Source organism: Cydia splendana, chromosome 21 (assembly GCF_910591565.1).
Source record: "Cydia splendana chromosome 21, ilCydSple1.2, whole genome shotgun sequence".
Lineage (NCBI taxonomy): Eukaryota > Metazoa > Arthropoda > Insecta > Lepidoptera > Tortricidae > Cydia > Cydia splendana.
Window position 1 is genome coordinate 12346009 of NC_085980.1, and position 25824 is coordinate 12371832.

General features: G+C 37.3%; 1 protein-coding gene across 1 annotated transcript; it reads right to left on the reverse strand.

The window, feature by feature from the left end:
- Positions 1-893: 893 nt before the first annotated feature.
- On the reverse strand, positions 894-24288 carry LOC134801021 (uncharacterized). Its single transcript, XM_063773521.1, has 10 exons — positions 23397-24288; positions 8172-8387; positions 7021-7274; positions 6075-6259; positions 5445-5545; positions 3959-4052; positions 3605-3680; positions 2491-2646; positions 1660-1832; positions 894-1039 (listed from the first exon to the last, which is right to left on the reverse strand). The coding sequence occupies exons 1-10, from the start codon at positions 23896-23898 to the stop codon at positions 898-900; spliced, it is 1899 nt and encodes a 632-aa protein (XP_063629591.1). The 5' UTR covers positions 23899-24288; the 3' UTR covers positions 894-897.
- Positions 24289-25824: the final 1536 nt, after the last annotated feature.

The window sequence follows — 25824 nt, forward strand, 5'->3', positions numbered from 1 at the left end:
GCGGGAAATTGAATTTTTCGCCCTAGGGCGGAAAAAATCTTTTCCGAGCAAGTGTGATGAAAAACACTTATTTACACGTAGGGCTTGCGGGCGGGAAATTGAAATTTTCGCCCTAGGGCGGAAAAGTGTTTTATACAGAAGTTTGTTTTTATTAATTCTCCTTTTTTTCCTTACAAGTGTGATGAAAAACATTGTGTGTGCCACGGGCGGTAAAGAAATTCCGAACTCGTGAACATTTTAAGCCCTCGCTTCGCGTCGGGCTTAAAATTGACACTCGTTCGTAATTTCTTATTTCCCGCCCTTAATACACAATGTACTATTGCACATCGAAATCACAAAGGAAAACAACTGCACTGCGAACGTTTACGTTCTACGTCTTTTTTTTTTTAATTTTAGGGTTGGCCGGACACCACCGTTATGAATCGGTAGTCGTCTAAGTAAATCGATATTAATTTTTCATTTTTCTTTTAATAAAAATAAGGAAAAGGTGGATAATTAACTGTAAATATGGATATATTTATCGTCACTTAACAGACAACAAATTTGACACAGAAATAACATAAACAAACTTTAAAATAGATCCCCAGTTAGTTTCAATTTTGACAATGGGTGCGACCTACTCGGTCGGTGTATTAAATACACCGACCGACCGGTAGCTTGCGGGAAAACCATATAATTCTAGCTTTAAGCATTCTGATTCTGATTCTGATTCTGATTTTATTTAAATCTCAAATAAAAATTCATTATACGTCACAATTCGATACCTCAGTCTACGTGCCATCCAATCGTAATCGCTTGCTGTGACAATCGATTTGCGTTAGTTACATCTCTATATACGTCAGTCATAATGTGTCAAATACCGCAAATAATGTTATTTACACTATATTTAGTCTGTGGCTACTTGTTGTAGTCGATATGGCAGTCAGGGTAGATGAGGGTGCACTCCTTCTGTTCCTGCCCGTCCCGGGCGGCTTGCACGTAGCGATAATATTGGATGGCGAATTTGCTGTCCGCTGCTGGTACGAGCTCGTTGGAATCCCTGGGAAACAAATGCAGATTTTAAAGAGATATCCAAAAGACTTGTTGGTGGTACTGGTGAATGAGGAGCTGGTAACTTCCTCACGTAAAGGATCATCAAAGGATTTCATTCTTAGAGTAGGGTCGGGTGTTCATCAGTTAGCCACTAGTACACAAATAGCCAAGCGAATATCTGGCGAACGCGACATTGCCGCTTGGTGCAACCAAGAGCATTAGATACCTAAGCACTTGCCTGCCCTACTCCCCAGTTAACAGCTCGCTCGCTCCATTTACGGACGAGTGAGACAAGAATTTCAATATTTAGATTTTTTCGCTTCATGCCTTTTTGTTAAGTTTTAGAAGAATCGTAATATTTTAACTGCTTAGCTAATCGCCCTCCTGTTCCAATTCGGTTTCGTCTAGAGTTAGACCAAGAAAAGTCTGCAGCCATTTTGATAGTCCACGCAGCGCAAGTGTTATTTATACGTCTTAATTTCATACACGTTTGACGTTCAAAATAACACTTGCACTGCGTGGGCTATGAAAATCGCTGCAGACTTTTCTTCGTCTAACACTATGAGGGTTTGGATTATTTTGCTAATGTATTTTAGTTAGTAAGTAGTTCTGAGTTAAGCCACTTACTTGCTCAATTCGTTGGAGACTAGATTGCTGTAAGGCGCGTGTTTGAAGGGCTCCCTGTATAACGCGCAGACAGCCCTCTCTTTACACCCTGTATCACTGGCCCCGAGTGGACTAAGGATATGGTCCACTTTGTCAAGGAGTTGCCCGTAGAACCGCTCTGCTGCTATCGTGTCCTGGATAAGATAGATATTGGTAAATTATTGATAAGCTCAGGTATACATTATAACCTTAGAGCATTTAGTAACTGGAGGCGCCTTGAGTGTACTGTAAACTGTACATGATTTGTACGTAATCTTCATTCCGGAGGTCGCGGGTTCGAACCCCGGCCAGTAATAATAGCTAGGCTACCAATGTGTTTTTCGGAACTTATGCACGAAATATAATTAAAAATTTTGCCAGTCGCTTTTCGCTGAAGGAAAACATCGTGAGGAAACCGGACTAATCTCAAGAAGGCCTTTCCCATCTGGGTTGGAAGGTCAGATGGCAGTCGCTTTCGTAAAAACTAGTGCCTGCGTTAAATCATGGGATTAATTTTCAAGCGGACCCCAGGCTCCCATGAGCCGTGGCAGAATGCCGGGTTAACGCGAGAATGAAGAAGATTTACTCTGTTCTATGTATATAAGTATGTATTTATCTGTATAAGTACAAGCTTTGCTTAGTTTGGGGCTAGGTTGATCTGTGTAAGATGATATTTGATTTATTTTATTTATTTATGTCAATACTGGCGTGAAGTGGCGCAGAATAGGGCAGAGTGGCGCTGTCTTGTGTCAGAGGCCAAGATCCTCTTTGGGTCACTGAGCCAGTGATGTATGTATGTATGTCAATACTCACAGGATCCTGAGCAGCGAGTATTTCCTGCTGTTGCTTTACTAGCTGCGTCTCAGTCTTCACACGGTTGTTTTCTGACAGCTTCGCGTGCGACACGCGCAACAGCTCGTCGCGCACGGGGGACGGCGGAGCGCGCGCCGCTAGCGCCGCCGCTCGGATCTGAAAACATACATTATGTGGCGTCTCCTCTAGCTGTCACTGCCAACGCCGTGCCATAATAATCTAACAGATGGCGTTAGAGAGCTAGAACGCAATTAGTATGAGACCTACATCGCGCTTACGGAGTTTTAAATGTCAGTTGCTATATATATAACTTCCGACCAACTCTCAGTGGACTTCGGTCCCCAGGCATAACACGCGCCTGGAGAGAGTACTCTCTATTGCCTCTTTACTTTCTACACATACATATAATCACGCCTATTTCCCGTAGGGGTAGGCAGAGACCACGGATTTCCATTTGCTACGCTCCTGACACATCTTTCGCTTCCTTCACTTTCATAACATTCCTCATACACGCTCGCCGGTTTAGGGTGCTCTTGACCTGGCCTTTCTTCAGGATTACCCCGATCTGATCAGAGAAAGTCCGCCGAGGTCTACCCATTCCAACTCCCACTTCCACTGTGATTTGGTAACGCACATGTGACACTTTTGAGACGTTCATTACTTTTAGATCTTAAATTTTCTTTGGTAGACAAAAAAGGAATATGAATAATCGCTTGGATGAGGAGAGATGGGAAATTCATCAAATATAAGATCACGTTATTGAGAAATTCCATAAATGGATGACGAGAAAATTATAATTGATAAAAGCATGATAAAACTCCATGTTTTTTTTTAACGTTAAGTGCCTACAGATATGAAAATAACAAATGACAGAACGCCAAATAAAGCAATGAAGTTTCATTATGACGTAGGAGAACATCATACAAATAAATCCAATTAAGTAGGATATATGGGGCATTATCTATGAAGAGGGACCTTATTGTCGATGGCGCTTACGCCGCACAGCATCGCGCGGCATTGTATTAATAACGGAGCATCGTTAATAATGGCGTAAGCGCCATCGACAATAAGGTCTATGTGTATGAAACACATATTATTACATGACAAAACTTACCAATGCTTCTTTTTCCGCTTGCAAAGGATCTTTGGTTGTTGGCTTTTTATTTCGATATCCTGGCGGTCCCACCGGTCTGGAACGGACAGACAGAATAGACTTACTCCCTTATCCATAAACGCGCTACAAGCCTCAATAAGCTAATAATCGTATGTCTTTATCTGTCATTTTGGCTAATGTATTTGCAAGAAAGGGATAAACATAATGTAACTAAATCAGGCCCGGTAAAGTTTTATGAATAAGGGGGTTGGTCCATGATTTAAGTTTTCATTGAAAGAAAAGTACGTTCAGCGATAAAAGGTTGTATCAACAATGACATTTTTGGCAAAACCATTTATAGATTACGCTGTATACCTTCCAGCAAGTGATATCCTTTGACCGTTCGGAGGAGCGGCTACAACTGCCGGGTTAGTGCCAGCTGCATATTCACCCACGTTGCCTGATGACCCTGGAATCACATGGCAAAACGTCTTTAATAATGTCCTCGTCATCTTAAATAATGATTGTTGAGACGTAAGTTCAGTTTCTTTTTGGCTTATGGGAGTTTTTGGATTACGAGTTTAGATTTCTTCAAAAAATGGTTGTCTGTAAAGTCGGTTTAGGAACGATAATTTTGCTTGATAACGTCATAAGAAAACGACTAATACCATGGAGAACTGTCCACAACGTGACACTTTTTCGTGCATGCTACCAGTGTTCATCGATTTATAAGACGTTATCACGTCAAAAATGGGGTGTCTCATAGTTAAATTTTATTTCTTGTCAAAGAATCATCAAGGTAAGTACCTCGAACACCTTGCCTACTGCTTAATCTACACCAATCCAATGACGCAGACGAAGAAGAGTGACAATGACAATGCAAAAGTATCTAACTAGTAGGGTAGGGCTAGCATGAGTTGCGTTCTCGCGCGCGACTCCTTACATCTAGCGCGACTTCAAGTTGGACTCGCGCGCGGGAACACAACTTTTTCTAGACCGCCTGACGTCTTATAAAATAGGTAAATGGAGTCATCAGCATTACTAGAGTTAAACCAAGAAAATACTGCAGCGATTTTGATAGCCCACGCAGTGCAAGTGTTATTTATACGTCATAATTTCATAGAAGTTTGACGTTTAAAATGACACTTACACTGCGTGGGCTAACAAAATCACTGCAGACTTTTCTTAATCTAACTCTAGCAATGCGTTACATCATATCCTTCTGACCTAAATCCCAGTATTTTTTTGTTTTTTTTTGAAACCATCTTTTATCCATCGAAGTTCAAAGTTTATTAGATTTGAATTGGTGTTTTAAAATAATTTCGGTAAGGATATTTAACAAATTATTTATTTTTTGCAAAGTTTCGCGAACCAAAGGCTTCAGATATTTCTTTTTGTCGAAGAATGCTAAGGATTGAAATAGTAGATTCAATCCTTAGCATTCTTAGCAATCATGATCGAACGCAGTAAGAGTGCTAATAGTCCGAGGCTGAAATGATGCCTTTCACCCGAGTTAAACACTCTACTTTTCATTTCGAATACGAGGAAAGTAAAATGCATGTGTTTGTTTTTAAAACATGACAAAATATAATTTTTTTAAGTATTTTTTGAGGGTACTTTCAATTAACAATTTAGGCAAAAGTATCGTTATTTATGGAATGGGGAATCAAATATCAGAATGGAAATTGTATAAGAAATCCAATTTATACCCAAATTTTAATTGCTTATCGTAATTTTTTTTATAAAATCGTACTTGGAACCTAAAATGCTCTAGTGCAGAAACGTATCATTTTCTGCACACCTTTTAGAACAACAATGACCCTCTTTCAGAGCATGAGAAATGAAAAACTTTTATAATTACCTGGTGGTAGGCCCAATCCCCAAGCTTTAATGTCGTTCATGTCATTTGGATGAGGTTTGAAGTTTGCTATCGCGTTTCGATGTATGTCTGCTGCTAGGTATCTGAAAAATAATATTAGCGATCATTATTCTTCCGTTTGGAGTTTTGTAGACACTCTTTAATAGGGTCTTCCTTTAAAGTGAGCAGTGTTAGCTATAGAGAATTCTAGTATCAAGTAACGGTACTGATAATTCCACTACTCGATGCTAGATGTCGACTGCGAAAATAATAGTCGTTTTGGTATCAAATACTGATGTATGGAGTGAGCACTCTATTCTTACTATATTACGTCCAAAAAAGGTATGGGCACTGTGAATGTCATCTCACTTAGTGTGGTAGGGCACAGCACGGCGGATGTCATTCCAGATCTAGAGCAGAGCCCAACTGGGGAAGTACCTTACAGAAAACCGCAGCCAAATAACACTAGACCCTACTCAAAGTGCTGTGTTTCTGCTGGTGAGTAAAGTTGCCAGAGCTCAACGAGGGTGTGGAGTGTTAGCATGTAACACCTCTGGAGTTGCAGGCGTCCATAGACCACGGAGACTGCTTACCATTAGGCGGCATGCTTGTTTGTCAAAAAAAAATACATACTCGCTTCCAAGTCCAGGTCCAGACAGCTCCCAATCCTGAGGATAGTGTTCAAACGCTGGCGATCCATCGTGACCACCAGGATGGTGGAGATCGTGCGAGTTCGGTGGGCCGGCAGCGTGGGGTCGCACCACGACGGTGGAACCGTGGGGGCCGTGGGACGGCGCGTGGTAGGGGGCGTGGGGGTTCTGGAAATTAAAGTTTTTTTATTATTTAGAGACTGCATAGACGATTTTTACTCGTAGCCGAGAACACATAATTTTTGGCTTAAGGAAGCCCTTGCCAAATTGAACCCTATTGTAGCGTAGTAGAACCCTAGTTTGAGTAAGCAGCAGAAGGAGGATAAGTTCGAAAATGAGTACATTGTGAGTAAAAAAAAGATATTAATAAATTCATCACATTTTTTACTAACTGGCCTACGGGTCGAAGATTCGTGCTCATATCGCCTCATTTCATGGTTGTAGTCTTACTTTCTGTCAAAAATGTAAGTCATGGTAAGTGCAAGAATGACGCATAATACGAAAAAAGAAGCAAATAAAAAACTACTTATTTACGCATTCACTGCCAGGGGGCGTGGCCTAGGAACAAACTTGTATGACGGTGGACGCACATAATATGTGCGTCGGGGGCAGTGAATGTGTTAATACCTTTAAACGAGCAATTCTAGTTTATATACTTATATATTTCGGGGATCTCAGAAACGGCTCTAATGATTTCGTTGAAATTTGCTATATGGGGTTTTGGTGGGCGAAAAAACGATCTAGCTATTAGGTCTTATCTCTGGGAAAACGCGCATTTTTAAGTTTTTATATGTTTTCCGAGCAAAGCTCGGTGTCCCAGATATTGTACCTAATGACTAACGACAGTATGGAATCAAGCTGTTACCGAGTTGGTCGTAAATATTTAGATAGAATTGGTAAAATTGAATAGGTACTAATGGTCTGCTTACCTTATGGTGGTGCGTAATCAAATGATGGTGGTGGTGGTACTTCGTCGTATGATAATTATTGTGGTACCACGAGCACAGCTTGAAGATATGGCTCAGAGCAGGGAAGACGAATAGCAGAAGCTTCAGGAAGATCTTCTTCGCTGTCGTCACGCCCATGATGAGGGGGAGGACGAATACCAGCTTTAGCGCTATCAGCTTAATGACCAGTACTATCGCGATCGCTGCTGTTATCAGTTTCTTCTTTATTTGCTTCTCTGGAAAATATAAGATTATTATAGAAATTTTGGATTTCACGGGCCTATAAATCCCGGTGTTAAAATAGGCTTGCGTGGGGATTTAGATCCAACACGATGCCCTTTGGAGAGCTTTAATGTCATGAACGCCTGCCGGAAACCGTTCACAGGCGAAACAATATATAGACACCCATGAACCGGTCTTAGCAGACATTGGGACTATTGTAGAAAAAGCTGTACGGATATGATGGTGACAGCGTGATAAAACGAAACGGTATCCGTCACTTTATTTCGCGTTCTGTTAAAAATTGACGGTTATTTTGTCACGTGGATAAAGCCATCCATAATAGGCCTGCTACCTGACTTTAAAGGATACCCAGGATACCCACGAATTGGCTGTAGATTTTGATGGCATTAATGGTTACTGCCAACAGGGGTAATTTGATGCATGAGGGGTAACATAAGTAGACAGCAATTTATAACAATTAATGTATGTGGATAGTTAAAAGATTAACACTCATATTCTGTGAGCCGGTTTCATATAATTGGCGAGAATAAAAATATACTTCCAAGGAAGTAATTCAAAATAAACGCTTACATTGTAACCTCATAATTATACTCATGGAGATATTGAGAGGAATGCAAAAAAAAGTTGAAATACTGGATTACACTAAAGTAATTTAAAAATTATTAACTAAGCTTTGCGTTCCTCTAAACTTGTCCATGAGTGTAGTTGAATCGAACTAAAATGAGGGACGGAAACTAAAAAAATTGCTTTTGGCTACAGCACTGCCGATCTCCCGTATTGCACATTGCACTACATTCCTTGAACTCAATTTTTCGGATGGTTGTCAAAGCCGGCAGACTACTTCCGAAAAGTATTTCGGAAGCGGGAGATGAATATATTTATATACTTACTTATCTTATTGAAAAACAGCCTCCCTTCCCCCTGAGTCTGTCTTGGCTCCAGATCTATATGCACCAGCGCCCCAGTTCTCGTCAAGGCCCGTGGCGATATCCTGACTGATGCCCCATCGAATAACGTTTCTGGTAGTGTCAGTTTCATGTCGTGAGTGACCAGGAAGTTGATTCCTTTATCGTATAGCGCGTCCGTGACTTCTTCGAATGGACTGGCTGGAAAATTAAAAAAGGTTCTGTTAGACTTGAATGTGATTTCGAAAAAAGACGTGAAAGGTTAAATTTACTATACGTATATTATTATACTCTTTAGGTTGAATGTCGCAAAATTGGTCTATTTTTGACAAGATAACTAAATAAACTAACCAACCAGTTTTTGGTGATGATAAAATTGAGATATTGATTGATAATTATGAATAATTTTACATGTCACATAACATTAAATGAAATAAACAGAACTTAATGATCAGCAAATTGATATGAAGGCATAGAAATTTCATAGAAATCTGTTTTTTAATTTCAAAGATATTTTAATCCTAAGATAAATATTGAAATACTCCTAACCCAAGCAAATTAAGCCAAATTTGGGCAATCTGCGGAAATAATTCGTGTAGTTTTAAAAATTGGTACAGGTATATCTTGGGGTGTCCAGATAAACATACTAAAAGTCCTTGAGGGCAGGGGGTGTGCTAAGGGTGCAGGCGAGAATCGAAGGTACCTTTTTTTATATTTTTGCTCATATCTCGAATATCTGTTTATATAGCATTACCACAAGGTATACCTGTACCAATTTTCAAAACTACGCGAATTATTTCCGCAGATTTTTCTAATTTGCTAGGGTTATCCAGAAAATAAAGACATAACTCAAAATAGTACCAACACCTATGAGTTTACTTACCTACTACATTGTCTATTAATATTGTGTAATGAATATAACGATTAACCTACAAAAGTTGTTATAGACGACCGGTCTGGTCTAGTGGATAGTGACCCTGTCTGCTAAACCGATGGTCCTGGGTTCGAATCCCAGTAAGGGCATTTATTTGTGTGATGAACACTAATATTTGTTCCTGAGTCATGGTTGTTTTCTATGTATATAAGTATGTATTTATCTATACAAGTATGTATATCGTCGCCTAGTACCCATAGTACAAGCTTTGCTTAGTTTGGGGCTAGGTTTGATCTGTGTAAGATGTCCCCTAATATTTATTTATTTATTTATTTAATTATAGGTTGTTATCAAGATACAAAGTATATCAAGATACATTAATGATTAAATTTCTCCTGTATTGTCATCTCAAATACTTTCTTCCGTATTTACACGTTCTAGATTCTATTGAATGTTGTTACGTGATTTTCTCTTTTCAATATGACGTGTTGTCCCAGTTTTCCATTACAAAATACCCCTCATTATAATTAAGTTACGTGTTGTCATGTAGGTAAGGAGTAAATTGTTTATGCTTTTTGTGGAAGCTTGAAGGATTGACGCAGTGACGTGAAAGTTTTTGAACATGACGTTTGTAACTTAAAATAAATATGTTTTTCACTTTTTCTTTAATGTTTAAATTAGGGCTTTTGGCAATACTAATAATTTATTTCAGTTTTAGAAGCCCATAGATAATCACATTACACCTTATGTCATTCTTACAATATGGTGATTTTATTTTAATACACTGTCTAACATGAGGAAACCGAATAATTTTTACAGCGTATTCCTGAACAAATTAGACACAAAAATGTCCTATAAACTTTTTTAAAATTCGCCTAGTTTCAGTGATAATATTAATTAAAAACAAAAAACAAGTTTTTATTGTTACATAGTGTAAACGGCCTTGATGGTCATGTGGCTGCTATGGGACGTAGTCTAAATATCCTTATTGATAGACGTCAAAAAGTGACAAGTAACACTTTGCAAAAAATAGCTTTTACGGGAAAAAAATGTAAAAATCAATTTTAAGTGACAAGTTTACCAATAACATAATTTTATGATGTACATTTAAAAAAATTAACAAACAAAAGAAAAAAAAATTTTTTTGGCGAAATTGACCTAAACTCAAATTACATTTTTTCCTTCTTTTGACCTCAGAAATGCGTGGTTAAAATTATTCGGTTTCCTCATGTTACACCGTGTATAACTACAATTTTTTTTGTATGTACTCGTACTTATCAAAACTTATAAACTGAGCCTAATTAAATTATAGTATCCTAAATTATAATAATAATAAAAAAAATCAGGGCTTTTTATATCTAAATGTAATGAAATGGGTACTTATAATCTTGAACACTACGTTCTAATAAGAGCATTCATTTAAACAAAGGACATCGAAGCGCCCCTGATGAAAAGTTAGAATTAAACTTATCAACCTTAAGTTAAGAAAGATGGAAAAAGTTAGAATTAAACTTATCAACCTTAAGTTAAGAAAGATGGAAAAAGTTAGAATTAAACTTATCAACCTTAAGTTAAGAAAGATGGAAAAAGTTAGAATTAAACTTATCAACCTTAAGTTAAGAAAGATGGAAAAATTTAGAATTAAACTTATCAACCTTAAGTTAAGAAAGATGGAAAAAGTTAGAATTAAACTTATCAACCTTAAGTTAAGAAAGATGGAAAAAGAGCTAAATACCTTAACAACAGAAAACTTTCTCCCTATGTCTAGCCAACTTTGTGTGAAATCAATATAGGAAGTGCATTTTCTGCGGCATCTATTGTTTTCTTTTTAAATGAAGGCAAGCTATGGAGAGTGCTATTAATGAAGTTTACAAACGAAAGTTTGTAGCATCAGACGTAACTAACTACTTTGTAAATATTGTTGTTTATCCTAATATCAGGATAAATTCAGTACCGTCAACTGGGGTGAATAGGGATGGCTGGGGTGAATAGAGGTAAAATTTAAAATGTGATTTTCCTGACAAGTCGGACTCGGAATACCTAGCGTAACGCAAAAAACTGCAAAAATATCACGTTTGTTGTATGGGAGCCCCACTTAAATATTTATTATATTCTGTGTTTAGTATTTGTTGTTAAAGCGGCAACAGAAATACATCATCTATGAAAATATAGTAATAGGGTCCCGTTTTTACCCCTAAGGGTAGGTACGAAACCCTAAAAAGCACGCTAGTTCAATATTTAGGATTATAGTTACCCTAAAAGCGGTTCAATAAGTTCCACGTTACGAGCAAGTGTGTTGAAAAGAATATTACGATTATTGTATAACTGTAACATGTACCTAACAATGGCCTAATCGTATATAACCATCGTACTGATTTTGGCCTCAGCGATTGTACAACGCAAACATTGCGGTGCACCGCACTTTAGATGGTCACAGTGGTTGAGTCGCGAAGGTTTTACGAGCTTATATCTAGACCAGACTGAGTGACTAGAATTCCAGTGTTATCGTGAAAACTGACTAATACTCCGGCCCAGATTACCAGTTAGCCGGACGATATCAGCCTGTCAGTTGTTCGGAGCTGTCAAATTTTACATTTAACTGACAGGCTGATATCGACCGGCGAACTGGTAATCAGTGGGCCCCTTTTGTGATAACTAGCATGGTTGTCCTCTTGTTCTAAATACTTTACAAAGCTAGGGAGCTTAGTTGAAGCTTGCCCACAACGAATGAACTACAACTGAGCTCCCTATCCTTTTAAAGTATTTATATCGTCATAATCTCTGTTGCAACCATTTGAACCCTATATCTTTAAACTTTACAGTTAAATACCTACATATTTGAAGAAGACAAAATCATTGTACATATTTAAGGCACTTTTGCACAATTCATAACTGCACTATAAATATAACATTACGGTGCTATTTAATTCGCTATCTGATATGACCTACAGACATATAAATGCATCTTTCTTGCGGTGTTACAATGTCATTCAAGATTCCATTGTGATCAAGAGATAAATCTACCTAAGTGATAATGTTGATCACCTCATCATTTTAGCCTTCAGTGGCCCACTGCTGAGCATAGGCCTCTAGGCCTCTCTTCGTGTACGCCACTTATCCCAGTCCTAGGCAAGTCTCATCCAAAAGTGCCCCGCGATTATTCGAACGCTGTTCGAATGTCATCGACCCAACGGACGCCAGGCGCTTCTTTCATCCAAAAGCGGCCACCAATCCGTCAACATTTTGGTCCACCTGCCATCACTCTGCCTGGGAACATGTCCCGCCCAACTCCATTTAAGCTTGGTAATGATCACCTATGTAACAATAAGTAGTTATTTGTTTTACAAGAGAGCAAAGTTGTTGTTTAACTCCACGTACTAATTATAATTACCCATGAAGTGAAAGATTACAAATTTGGTTTGAAAAGTGAAATCTTAAGGGGCCGGTATATGACGTTTTCGATTTAGACCTCACTTTGTAACCATAATTTGTTCAATAAATGTTTAATAATTGCATTAAATTACACGTAAATTTGTTCACGAAGAAACCGTGTACCGACTCTTCATGCCATTGTATTTTTAATTTGCTGTTATTCTCTACAAATCGACACTAAAAGTATCAAAAAATCAAAATATGGAGTTCCGTTTGAGACGGAAGCAAAACAATTTTGTCTTTGACAGTAATTGAATTATTGTATGATTCTGAAAGCTAGATAATCCAGCTACCAATTTATTATCGATTTATATTTTTACTCACAAAGACAACACAGAAATTCAATCTCAAATGTAAACTTTCGAACAATTTCCATACATTGACGACATCACTCAAAATTCTTCTTCAAGTCAGATGCCCGTTGGGGCTACACCGGAGCACACGTGTACTTCTTCAAATGAAAATGACAGCTTGATTTTCTTGCTTTTGACAATTATATTGACATTAAATCATATACGCACACGAGAAAGTATACCAGTAGATAAATTGTATTTCAAAAAATAGGGTACATAAATATCAGCTCGCGTCTCATTTAAATTTGATTTGCTGTTATAATGGTTGAAAACCGCAGTAAACTATCTTAAAACAATACGATTACAGTCGAATTTAAGTATTATGTTCCTTCAAAACTCGCTTAAAATTAAAAAAGTTTAAAGACTCATCTTTACTGATTGGGATCAATTTTTATTATGCTGGTATCATTTTGCGTCAGTTTAAAAACGTATTTGACTTCTGTACGTCAATGAATTTTGATGACAATTGTAATCTTGTATTATATTATAGAACTTTTATCTTAAAATAATGCCTATTAACAGGAAGAGTTATGTAATTCGTATAAGTAATACCTGAAAGTCTTGTACCTAGATCTGTAATACCATGGATTGCGACGAATAAATGATAATGATTATGCGGTTCGTTCCGTCTATATGTATAATGCGTGTACGTGCTGTTCTCTGAAAATCTTCAAGAAAAAATAACGGCTAGACCAGCACTAAGTACTAGCGAGTTTTTGCGGCTTTGGAGACCGAGATGAAGCTTACAGGCCAATAGCGCTCTAGTTATTGTTATGTATACCTATGTATCGAATGTTTTATAAATTACCTATAAAAAGCAATGTTTTATTTCTATTAGGTCTACATTTTGTGCATATTGCATATCTGAAGTATTTTCGTACTAAACTTGAAACTTTCGTTGAAACTAAATAAAATAATTATTCCAAATGTACAGTCGCCTGCAATTTATGTTACACAATGAAGGCCGCAAAAATATCTGACACGATCTTATTTGTAGAACCATAAGACCATGTCACATATTTTTGCGGCCTTCGAAAAGTAGGTACCGTCATTATCACCAACTTTGCCCGCTTATTTTTTAAAACGAATTTCTCAAAAAACATCACATCATATGACTTTTTTTGCTCAGCACGTCCATTGTGATCAAACGCATCAGTTTATTTGAAAAAAAAAATATTTTTTATCGTGTTTTTACTCATTTTTTTGCGTTTTAGAGGGCGGGCAAAGATATCCGGGGTTTTCGCCAACATTGCCCACATCAATTTGGTATTCAAATACAGCTCGTATGATGATGATGTCTAAGGATCACTTAAAGGTTTTGGGCAATCCTACCATTCCATGTTAATAACTTAGCGATAAGTGTAAAAACTTTAAAATAAATTTGCTGGGCAATGTTGCCTACCCGTTTTTGCCCATTTCCAAATAAGGCTCGCCTAAGCATTTTACAAAGGCTAGGATTGTCACTTTTGAGAAAATCTGTTACAATAGTTTAATGGCCAAAAATATGATTTTTGTTGTGTTTTTCATTCGTTAACGGGATAAAACATCTAAATAAAGGATAATAAGACAAATTAAATACAGTATATATTTATAAATTTATTTTAGTGTACAAACATAACCTTCTTTTACTTGCGAAGTTGGGTAAATTAGATGAAAGTGACAACCCTAATCCGTTTTTGGTGGTGGGCAATGTTGGTATAGATGCCAAATTACCGGATTACTTTGCCCACCGCTAAAACTTTTGTGTATTTAGGCCTTTTTAGTTTAAATCTCAATAGACATAATCTATGCTTCATGTGTTATAACTCAAACCCGGTAATATTTGTCAAAGGGTTCTCAATTTTTTCTACTTGCATTCATTATTTATCAATTTTTTGCCCGCCGAAATATACCCTATATTAGACAACTCGCTCAAACTCTAAATTCCCAAGTCAAGTTATGCACAAGTTTGGTATATAGTTTTGTCAGAAATATAACCTATTTTCTACTAAAAATAGCAGGGTGGCCATAACTATTATATTTTTTTCTACATTAACGAATTTGTTTAAAATTGTCGTTTTGGGCAAAGTTTCCCTGGAGGCAAAGTTGGCGCTAATGACGTAACATAATTATTATTGCAGGTGACTGTAAATAAATGTTTCGGTCGTTTTGAGATTATTTTTCAGGTTAGTTTACTAACAATCAAGTTATGCAGATACCGATTTCGTGAACGTATAAGTAGTAAGGTACCGCTATTGTTTAGCGATACCGATTATTTTTGAAGGCAAAACTATACCGTTGAAATATAAAGATATTAAAATTACAGCAGGGACAACCATTTTTTATAGGTGTACCTAAACCATCATTGGCCGAGCGTTAGCAAAGGTCTCCGTTTCAGCTTGGGCAAAAATGCTTTTGTATGTTCTCCTTTGCAGATCACATTTCTCAACTGATTCTCGTGAAAATTTGTAAGCAGGTTCGATAGAACTATTCTGTTTCGCTTTATCCGCCAAAATGGAATTGCCACCCTGCTGAAACTTTATTTATTTAAATTCCTATTGAATGGATTTTGCACCTTATGAAAAACCGTATAGAGTAGTAAATAACATTTTACATCTGACTTAATGACATCTTGTTTTATTCGCTTTAATTGTACAAAACGCGTATCTCGACAAAGCAATATTAGGTAGTAAAACAGTCAACAATCAAATTAATTAAATATGTAAGTACGTCACGTGTGACATGAACAGACAAGGAAAGCAAGATTAAATGCATTGTTTCTCTTTCATCTTTCAATGGAACGCTTTTACCCTCAAAGGAGGCTAGTGGTCAATACTAAACTAAAAGTCCAATCTTTAAAAAAAACATGATGGGTCACTGACCTGTCCCAGTAAAGTGAGGTAGTGTGCGTGAAGTGCGCTTGTGTGTGAAATGGGGTAAATTGACAGAATCTGAAATTTTACCCACCGCTACCGTCGCCTTAAGTGGTTAAACAAATTTTGCCGCCGAGCGAAGTAAATCACAACATTTTGCACCACACCAACGCGAGGAAAATAATGAACTGTAAAACATTACAAATCAAATCTAAATGAATAATGGTTCACTTCTCTGCTCTGCTGGATTACAACCAATACTATTGATTCCCGCACCTCCCCTCATTTGCGCTCATTGGAAAGGCAGCCTTAATATCTATCTAAGTTTCTTCTTACTCAGTAGGTAATGACATTCATAACATGGACGACACTTAAAGCTTTATTTACATCGCTATTTTAAACTGAATCTTATATCTGCTCAGTTAAAGTTAAATTTAAAGTAAATTATAAAATCCTTATGAATTTCTTCGCCACGGTTCATTAAGTGCAGATCTCTCTCGAGATCAACAGTTTGTGTAAACGGTAGTGGTTCATGCACCATTGCTGTTTACGACTCAGACCAACAACTTAGTTGCTAAAGTTACATTATTATACAACTTTGCGTTTTAATCCTAAAAATGTTTGGATCTGTAAGTTATATTTGTTATGGACGGAGGACGCTGGATGCGGGTCGCTTCCAACCGGTACGAATGGAGGTCCAAGGGGGAGGCCTATGTTCAGCAGTGGACGTCTTATGGCTGAGATGATGATGATGATGATGAAGTTATATTTGCCTTTTTTGGTACGTTAAAGTAACATGGAAAGAAAGTCAAATACAAAAAAAATCGCCTGTTACCAATATTTTCTTTAACAGTTCAGTTATGTTGTATTCAAAGTTGTTTATAAAGGCGTTTCATTAAGTGAAGATCAACAGTTTGTGTAAACGGTAGTGGTTCATGCACCATTGCTGTTTACGACTCAGACCAACAACTTAGTTGCTAAAGTTACATTATTATTCAACTTTGCGTTTTAACCCTAAAAATGTTGGATCTGTAAGTTGTATTTGCCTTTTTTGGTACGTGGAAAGAAAGTCAAATACAATAAAAATCGCCTCCTACCAAAATTTTCTTTAACAGTTCAGTTCATGAAATAAAACTATTGACACGGATTACGGAGTTCAATTCAGTTATGTTGTGTTCAAAGTTGTTTAAAGCGTTTCATTAAGTGAAGATCAACAGTTTGTGTTACGGTAGTGGTTCATGCACCATTGCTGTTTATGACTCAGACCAACAAGTAGTTGTGTTATATCAGAATATTTAGTTCTATTTGGCAATTAGGCTGCCCCTCGGCCTCGGGCTATTGGGGCCAGTGAAGCCTAGACCCGATATAGGGTAGACTAATATTATGACTCAGACTCAGACCAACATGTTATATCAGAATCAGAATCAGAATCAAATATTTTATTCGTGATAAACTTAAAACTAAAATTATATACAAGAGTATAACTAAAAACTACAAATATACATAAAATTGGTAAGAGTTAAAGTTTACCACGAAATGGTCTCGCCTCAGCATGATATATACAGCTACTTATATTATTCAACTTTGCTTTTAGGGATCCGTACCTCAAAAGGAAAAAACTAAACCCTTATAGGATCACTCATGTGTCCGTCTGTCCGTCTGTCACAGCCTATTTGCTCCAAAACTACTGGACCAATTAAGTTGAAATTTGGTACACATATGGAAGACTGAGACCCAAAGACGGGCATGTAATAAAAACAAATGAATTCTAAGCATAGGGGGCACTTTTAGGGGGAAAATGAGAAAATTAAAAAACACCATATCGTGTTACATATTAAATGAAAGGGCTTATTTTGAGTATCTCAAATATATATTTTTTATAATTTTATATGATATAGTTTAGAAGTTATTAAGAAAATAGGCAAAAAATCAGAGGCTTTTTGAAACGAACGGCCGTAGACCGAGTTGCGGGAGTTTAGTGCTCAAACACAAAATAATTATAGTACCTACAAGTGTCTGATTGCGAAGGTCGAAGGCCCCGAAGGCCCGGACTCAGGAGCCTCGGAAATAAAAGCCCTTGCTACACGGTCGCCGACAAGCCTTCTAACCGTTTGACCTTGGTCTGTCCTTGGTCAGTTTTGGTCAAATTTTGTTGGAAACAACTGTCTACACGGTCCGGGACGGACCAAGGCCACGCGGTCTGGGGGCTTGTCGGCGACACGGTAGCAAGGACTATATGTGCATGCTGCCTGCAAAGGAGATCGTCGATTTTGTTTGGGCTCGCTCCATGAAATCAGATGCATACTTACATGTATCTAATATAATTATGAAACGAATCGTTATAATTTCTAGATTGTTAAGGTGAAAACAAAACAGATTCACTATATAACGGGAATTTTGATAAATCATGCGATAAAAACTAGAACCTGAGAAGAATGTTTTCATAATTTTAAAATAACTAGTTTTCAAGATATTTAAGAGAATGGGCAAAAAATTACCAGATAAAGGACGGGGCTTTATCTCCAAAACTGCTGGGCGTATGTTTTGGAAAAAAAACGCGAAAAATAGTTCTTTACCTATAGATTACTGGAAAAACTTTTCGCGGTTATAGCCCTGTTATCTTGAAATAACAGAGATACGTCTAACACTAGTATTAAGTATATGATGTGTGGCCTAACCAATCCAAAAAAATGTAGGTACCTACTATGCTTAACATAATACTTGAACAAAATTAAAAAAAATTGGCTACATTAGAACAAATTTACTTAAATTATTGCGTAACTATCCTCTGATAGCTCAGTTAAATAAAAAACACGGAAAAGCCGGGCCGTGCCCCTAGCCAGCCGTGTGTGACAATTGAATGAACAGTTGAATGTTCTTAAAAACTTCGCTTTGCTCGCTCGCACGAAAATGAGTGCAGTACGGAACCCTTGGGACGCGAGTTCGACTCGCACTTGACCGGTTTTTAATAGCTAATGGTGGATTCGCATGTTGTGAATGATGTGATATCACACTATTATAATTCATTATTATATAAGTATTACAACACATATAAGTATTGTTTAATGCACTAGCAGCTGAAAGCCGATGCGATCACTGTGTTTTTAAGTGTTTGTCAAGTCTGTTTTTACCTCTTGGGGTTCAACGTCCTAATACTAGTACAAATTACCTCCAATGAAATTTGAATCTTAGTTGTTAGCAGAATAAAAGATATAATGAAGTGGGGCTGCCAGCCTCCCATACAACAAACGTGATTTTTTGCGTAACGGCACGTAACCCTTCGTGCGCGAGTCCGACTCGCACTTGGTCGGTTTTTTTTCCTCGAGCCGGAAGGTTGACTACTGATTGCATGAAGCACCTTTCAGACACATTGATGCGTGAACACTGAACAGAGGGCCTACCGTGAGCCACGTTCGACGTGTTGCCTCCCTGTCACACTTACGTACGAATCTACAAGTGCGACAGAGAGGCAACACGTCGTACCTTAGGTAGGCCTTCAGGCATTTCGTGCACACGACACTAAAACAATTTCCGTACTATGGCGTGTCCGCCTTGAGGGCAAACCTCGAAAGAAGTTTTGCCTCCCTGTCTCACTTACGTATGAATTTAGGAGAGCGATAGAGATGCAAAACTTCGTTCATAGTAGGCTCCGTGGCCAATAAAAACACTACCATACTATTTGTTTATACAAATTTAACTGTGTTTTTCATAACACCTACGATAATTATAATTATAAGTAAAATAAAATTAAACGTTATATAAAATATGTTAAATAAAATATGTTTTTATATTTATTAAAAATACTAGTTCGTTCCTCCATTTTTTGATGCAATTTAAAAAAGGCAAATAAACCGAATCCTAGTTTATAGCCACACTTATTTAAGAAAGGGGTAAAAATTCGCAAGCAGCCACGGTGTACTCCATTTTAATATTAATTATAGTAATTTTATTACCTTTAAGTAATTTTATTTAAAGGAACCTCCGGCCCAGACACGGCCCGGTCTAACGTGAGTCATCCTTTAAACTAAAAGTTTTTAATTTATAATTATGTCCAGTTTAAATTACGTGTAGAAAAAGAATGGAACAGTAAAAAAATCCATGACTTGAACGTACTATTTAAGTGAGTAACTTTGATGAAAAATTACAATAAATTAATATTTCCATCTGAAATCTCGCAAGAGCAATAAATATGTTGAATCTATTCATTATCACAGCTTGAATATATCCGCTATTCACTTTCCAAACTAGTTTTACTCTCATGCTGTAAACTCTACCTATTATCTCCAAAACTCGCTAAACGAAGTCGAAAGCATTCGTGATAAGTGAAAGCAAAACAAAACTAAAACTACCAGCTAATGGCGATCGACTGTCAATCTTCCTGTCACTGATTTAAGATTCCATTTCGATTGTGCTCCACGGTTTGTCTTGTTTTTTGTTTGATAGTTCTTATTTGAAGGGATGTAGGTTCAAAATAAGAAGACGATGAAAATTGCGATAGTCTACTCATTCATAAATCATAATTTTGGCATAACACGTGTTGCTTTATATACATTGTTATTTAAAAATGAACTTTATATTGTTTGCAGTACAGATGAAATTGGATTTTTTTAGATAGTGCTAGTAATTTGAACAATAACAATAGAGTACTATTCTTATGACAGGTTGAACGAGTTAGATCTGTAATGTGTACGTACGGCACAAAAGGTGTTTCGGAGAAGTCAGTATACTGATAACTGGCATACTGAACGGAGCTGATTACTGTATTTAGTAGTTAGTAGACGTTGCTACTATAGAGACGGCGGAAGTATTATGCATAATGTACCTATATTGAGATAAACCTATATTGACTAAGTTCCTATTTGGCTCGAGAAAGTGACAGAAGATGACGTCCACATCAAAACTGATATCCTTACACAATAATTTCTTCAAACCCCCTGCTAAAATAACTAATATAGTTATTTCCAGGTCCATGGGGTCCCAGCGCGCACAAGTTGTTTGCAGAAATCGCGAAGCGTCTGGTTGACGTAACTGGTGACCGAAGAGCTGTCGGCTTCCTCACACAACGTATCAGCATTGCGATACAGCGAGGAAATACCGCCAGTATCTTTGGTACAATGCCTCAAGGGCCTATTTTAAATTTTCTCGCTGTATCGCAATGCTGATACGTTGTGCGAGGAAGCCGAAAGATCTTCGGACACCAGTTGCGTCAATATTTATATTTAAGCTAGTTATTAACTTAGTTTAGTAGTACCACTGTATATATCTTTTATGTAAATAAATGCAGTTATATCCAATTTGCATAGACTCTATGTAAATTAGGAAAAAGCAAACCTTTCTAACCCTTGCACCCTTGACTTCAAAGTCTTCAAACAACGAATGATCCATTGTCAGCGCCAGGAAAGCGGGTCGACGTAAGTTTTATGTCCATAGAAAGTCCCCTAGCCTCTGAACGGACAGTTCTTCATGTACCTACTTAACTTTACGTGACATGAGTGTTAAAATATGACGCATTGTGACGGCCAACATATTGTTTTTAAACCAATATGCTCCTTATTGTTATTTAGCTAAGATACAAAACGATGTGTGGATTTTTTGAGAACACCAAAAGGAACGACAATTGTAGGTCAATGTGTAGCTGTTAGTATGTTAATCCTAAATTATCTTGAGAATGTTAGCCTAAATCTAAAGTTTTGCTTCAACTACCATAAAACGGGGTGAGTAGGTTTCGCGGGGAGAGGTGGGTTATGAATGGGGAGAGAAGGTTTGAGCGGGGGGTGAGAAGGGATTTTAAGGCTACTGCTACAAAAATAATGTATTCCAATTTAAAATGGACCTATAGTAATATACGCAGAATAAAAAAAAATCGATCCAACAATCTTCCAAAATCACCTTTGTATGAAAACCCCTCTCACCCCAAATACGAGGCACTACGGCGTGAGGTGGGTTTTCCTCTTTATCGTCAAAGTTATGAAATAGAACTACTCAAAATAAAATAAAAACTAAAATACAAACGTCCGGAACACTTATTATATACACCATTTAGTTTTCATATGTAAAAATAAAATGTTATCGAGGTTTGAATTTCAGTTTTGACCCTACTCACCCCATTTTACGGTATCTAAATTATTGTACACTGAATGGGTTCAAAAGTATCGACACGCAAGCGCTAACTCGCGTTTTGGTAAGAAAATTGATGTATGGAGTTACCCTTTTTTAGGGTTCCGTACCCAAAGGGTAAAACGGGACCCTATTACTAAGACTTCGCTGTCCGTCCGTCCGTCCGTCCATCCGTCCGTCCGTCCGTCCGTCCGTCCGTCCGTCCGTCTGTCTGTCACCAGGCTGTATCTCACGAACCGTGATAGCTAGACAGTTGAAATTTTCACAGATGATGTATTTCTGTTGCCGCTATAACAACAAATACTAAAAACAGAATAAAATAAAGATTTAAATGGGGCTCCCATACAACAAACGTGATTTTTGACCAAAGTTAGGCAACGTCGGGAGTGGTCAGTACTTGGATGGGTGACCGTTTTTTTTGCTTTTTTTTTGTTTTTTTTTTTTATATGGTACGGAACCCTTCGTGCGCGAGTCCGACTCGCACTTGCCCGATTTTTTACTTATATTTCTCTATTCCCGAACATACCGACGATATCGAATCAAAACTCTAATCTAATCGAAACTAATTCCGTAAATAAATGATTTTAAAATTCCGAGAGTGCGTAACTTAAATTCCCATCTTTGGAATAATAAAATTGTTAATGCATTAAATTGAAAGGTTAACTTCGTTAAACGTCATTTTACAGAAACTAATCGGAAGTTATAGGTAATTGTTAACTCGGAATATGCTATTCTATAGTTTTACTTTTAACCATTAAGTATCTATCTCATTAATCATAATATCTGGGAGACTGAGCTTTGCTCGGAAAACATAAAAACTCAAAAATGCGCGTTTTCCCAGAGATTAGTACGGCTACCACCAGTTTTGACATTGACAGATACGCTCACGTTTACGTAACTTACTTTCTATGCATCTCGCTCGTACTCGCATATTAGTGCAAGCGAGATGTACAGAAAGTAAATTACGTAGACGTGAGCGTTATGTCAATGTAAAAACTGGTGGTAGACGTAAAGGCCTAGCTAGATCGATTGTTAGCCCCCCCAAAATCCCCGTATAGCAAATTTCATTTAAAATATTTTTTTCAAACGGCTATTACTGTTTAGTCTTTTCTTTTTTAGTTTACTCTTCCTGGAGGCCAATTAAAACTTACCTTGTAAGATGATGAGATCTAAATGAAGTTAGTCGTGCGTGCAAGAACACTGGTGGCCTAGCGGTAACAACGTGCTACTTTAAATCCGAAGGTCGCGGGTTCAAACCCCGGCTCGTACCAATGAGTTTTTCGGAACTTATGTACTAAATATCATTTCATTTACCATTTGCTTTGCGATGATGGAAAACATCGTGAGAAAACCGGACTAATCCCAACAAGACCTAGTTTCCCCTCTGGGTTGGCAGGTCAGGTGGCAGTCGCTTTCGTAAAAACTAGTGCCTACGCCCATTAATAGGATTAGTTGTCAAGCGGACCCGTCTCATGAGCCGTGGCAAAAATGCCTAGGAAAAAGAAGTCGCGAGTGCATTTTCGTAAATTGGCCTCCTAGTTCTAGCCTTCGGTGTAGAAAATACAGAGTATAATACACTTACCAGACTCTTCCTCATCGTTGATCTCATTCTCTTCCTCCGCCGCTCTCGCCTCCCCCGCATCCTTGCTCCCCGTCTGGTAGATCACGTTCGCCTCCTTACTATACTTATGCACGTCCACGTTATTCTTCTTAAAGCACACACCACTGCCCAAGTTCACATCACCGTCATATTTCAAATTGTCATCTATATAACTATACACATTTTTCTGCAAACAACTCACTGAAGGGTTTTTCGTGCACTTATTCAAAATATCGTCCCACAAATCATTACCAGTCCTAAAAGTCCCATTTTGGTACACATCACTAAAAAAGGATCTACCTAAGGATTTTCCTATGTTTCTCAGTCGAGATACTATATCGTTCGGCTTCGATGTGTCATCATTTGTTTCATTTTCACTACTGGCTTTCACGTTCACTAATAATATTAAAAATATTGATATTTTTAATATGTTTCTCTCTATTCTTCTTCGTGTTTTTAATACGTCGCGTCTTTCGGAGGCCATCGTCACTGCATAACTGTGCGAAAACAATAGTCTTCTTCGCTTATATATTTTCAACTTCTAGCGAAACAATATCTGTAAGTAGTTGTGTAGGCTCATTAATTCCATTCTTTTTGGGTAAATTGTGAATATTAATTCAAGAAAGTTTTTGAGCATCAGTATTGTTCAAGTCCTCAAATTCTAGTGGCAAATTGAGCTCAGTCGCTTGTCCCAAAAACAAGTTGACGGCACATCTGTGAAATGAGACAAAATTGAATTACACACATTGTTTAAGTTGACAAACATTTGAAATACAAACAATAGAATAGTGACAATAAGCTACTATCATTTCCACCACGTGATTTTAAAAGGTAGTGAAATTATAGGAAATGTTACAAATGGTGTTAGTCACGCGGTGAAATGTAAATTCATTCAACTGCAATTTGGTAACACGCTTAAACAATGGATGTCGTTGACACATAGGCCAATTCTAACGTGCACCGACATCAAACCGATCCGATATTAGTATGTAATGGAATCATATCAGTTAGCTGTCATTTTCGCGTTCATTTCTCTCAGACAAGCAAGTGCAAACGTGACGCCACTGACGCCCGCGCGAATGGCAGCTAACTGATATGGAATCAATCTAATATCATCGGGATAATGTCAGCTCATGTTCGAAATTGGCCAGACCATTTCTGCTCATAAATAATTACAGATAATTACTGTAATAAGTGAACATTGGGTTTCAAAAACGCAATGTTTAATTTTACTGCCTTTGCAAACAATTAATTATAAACTGGCTATCATATCTTCGCGTGACAGTAATGGCTAGAACTTTAATGAATAAAAACTATAGTTAGTCAAATGTGGAATGTGTCAAAAGAAAATTAGTAGTAAGTTATATAATCGATGTTAACAACCTAATAATGTAACATTTAAAATTACGTATATTTCAAAACTGTTATATTTTATAGAGCATACTGTCATAATCACAAATTATACAACAATTAAGGTTCTTTTATGGTTGTTACATTTCTTAAGTTGTTAATAAAAATTAAACGCTTCTACCTACGTTGAGAGCATACTTATACTCTGTATATATCTTTAGGTATTTAAATAAAAGTAAACAAACATTTATTGGTTAACCAACCAAATACAAAACCGCCTGGATCAGTCACTGAACGACCTGACTTTAACCTACATTATTTGATCATGTAATGTTTTCATCTACCCTCAACTGGCTTAAGGAGCTATTTGAGGGTAGATTTTGTTTACTTTTATTTTAATACCTAAAAATACAGAGTATAAAACTGAAAACAATTTTAAGAACAATGAATACAATTAATACGAAGAATGTTACCTAGCTACCAGCTACCAAGCGTGTAATTAAAAGGTAGTTTATCCTCATGGGGTTCAATGTCCTAATACTAGTATATATTACCTCCAATTAAATTTTAATCTTAATGAAATGGAACAGAGTTGCTTTAGTTTTGTTTTGTTCGATTTTAAAACAAAGGAAATTCAACTCTATTTCCTAATACCATTGATTGAAATTTGACTGCCAATTTTCCTTGTATAGAGGTTATAACATTCTCAAATCGCAAAACGACGAATAAACCACTTTCATCTGGTCTCACAGCCATCGGAAAGATACCGGCACGACCAACACTGATCAAAATGCGTTGCTAATCCCAAAAATAAATAACATTCGAATGTGGACTTAGAACTTCACAACTTTCACCGATATTCCAACAAGGTTTCGCACTTGGCCGGTTGGCCAAGTGCGAATTGGACTCGCACACGAAGGGTTCCGTACCATTACGCAAAAAACGCCAATAAAATCACGTTTCTTGTACGAGAGCCCCATTTAAATATTTGTTTTATTCTGTTTTTAGTATTTGTTGTTATAGCGGCAACAGAAATACATCATCTGTGAAATTTCAGCTA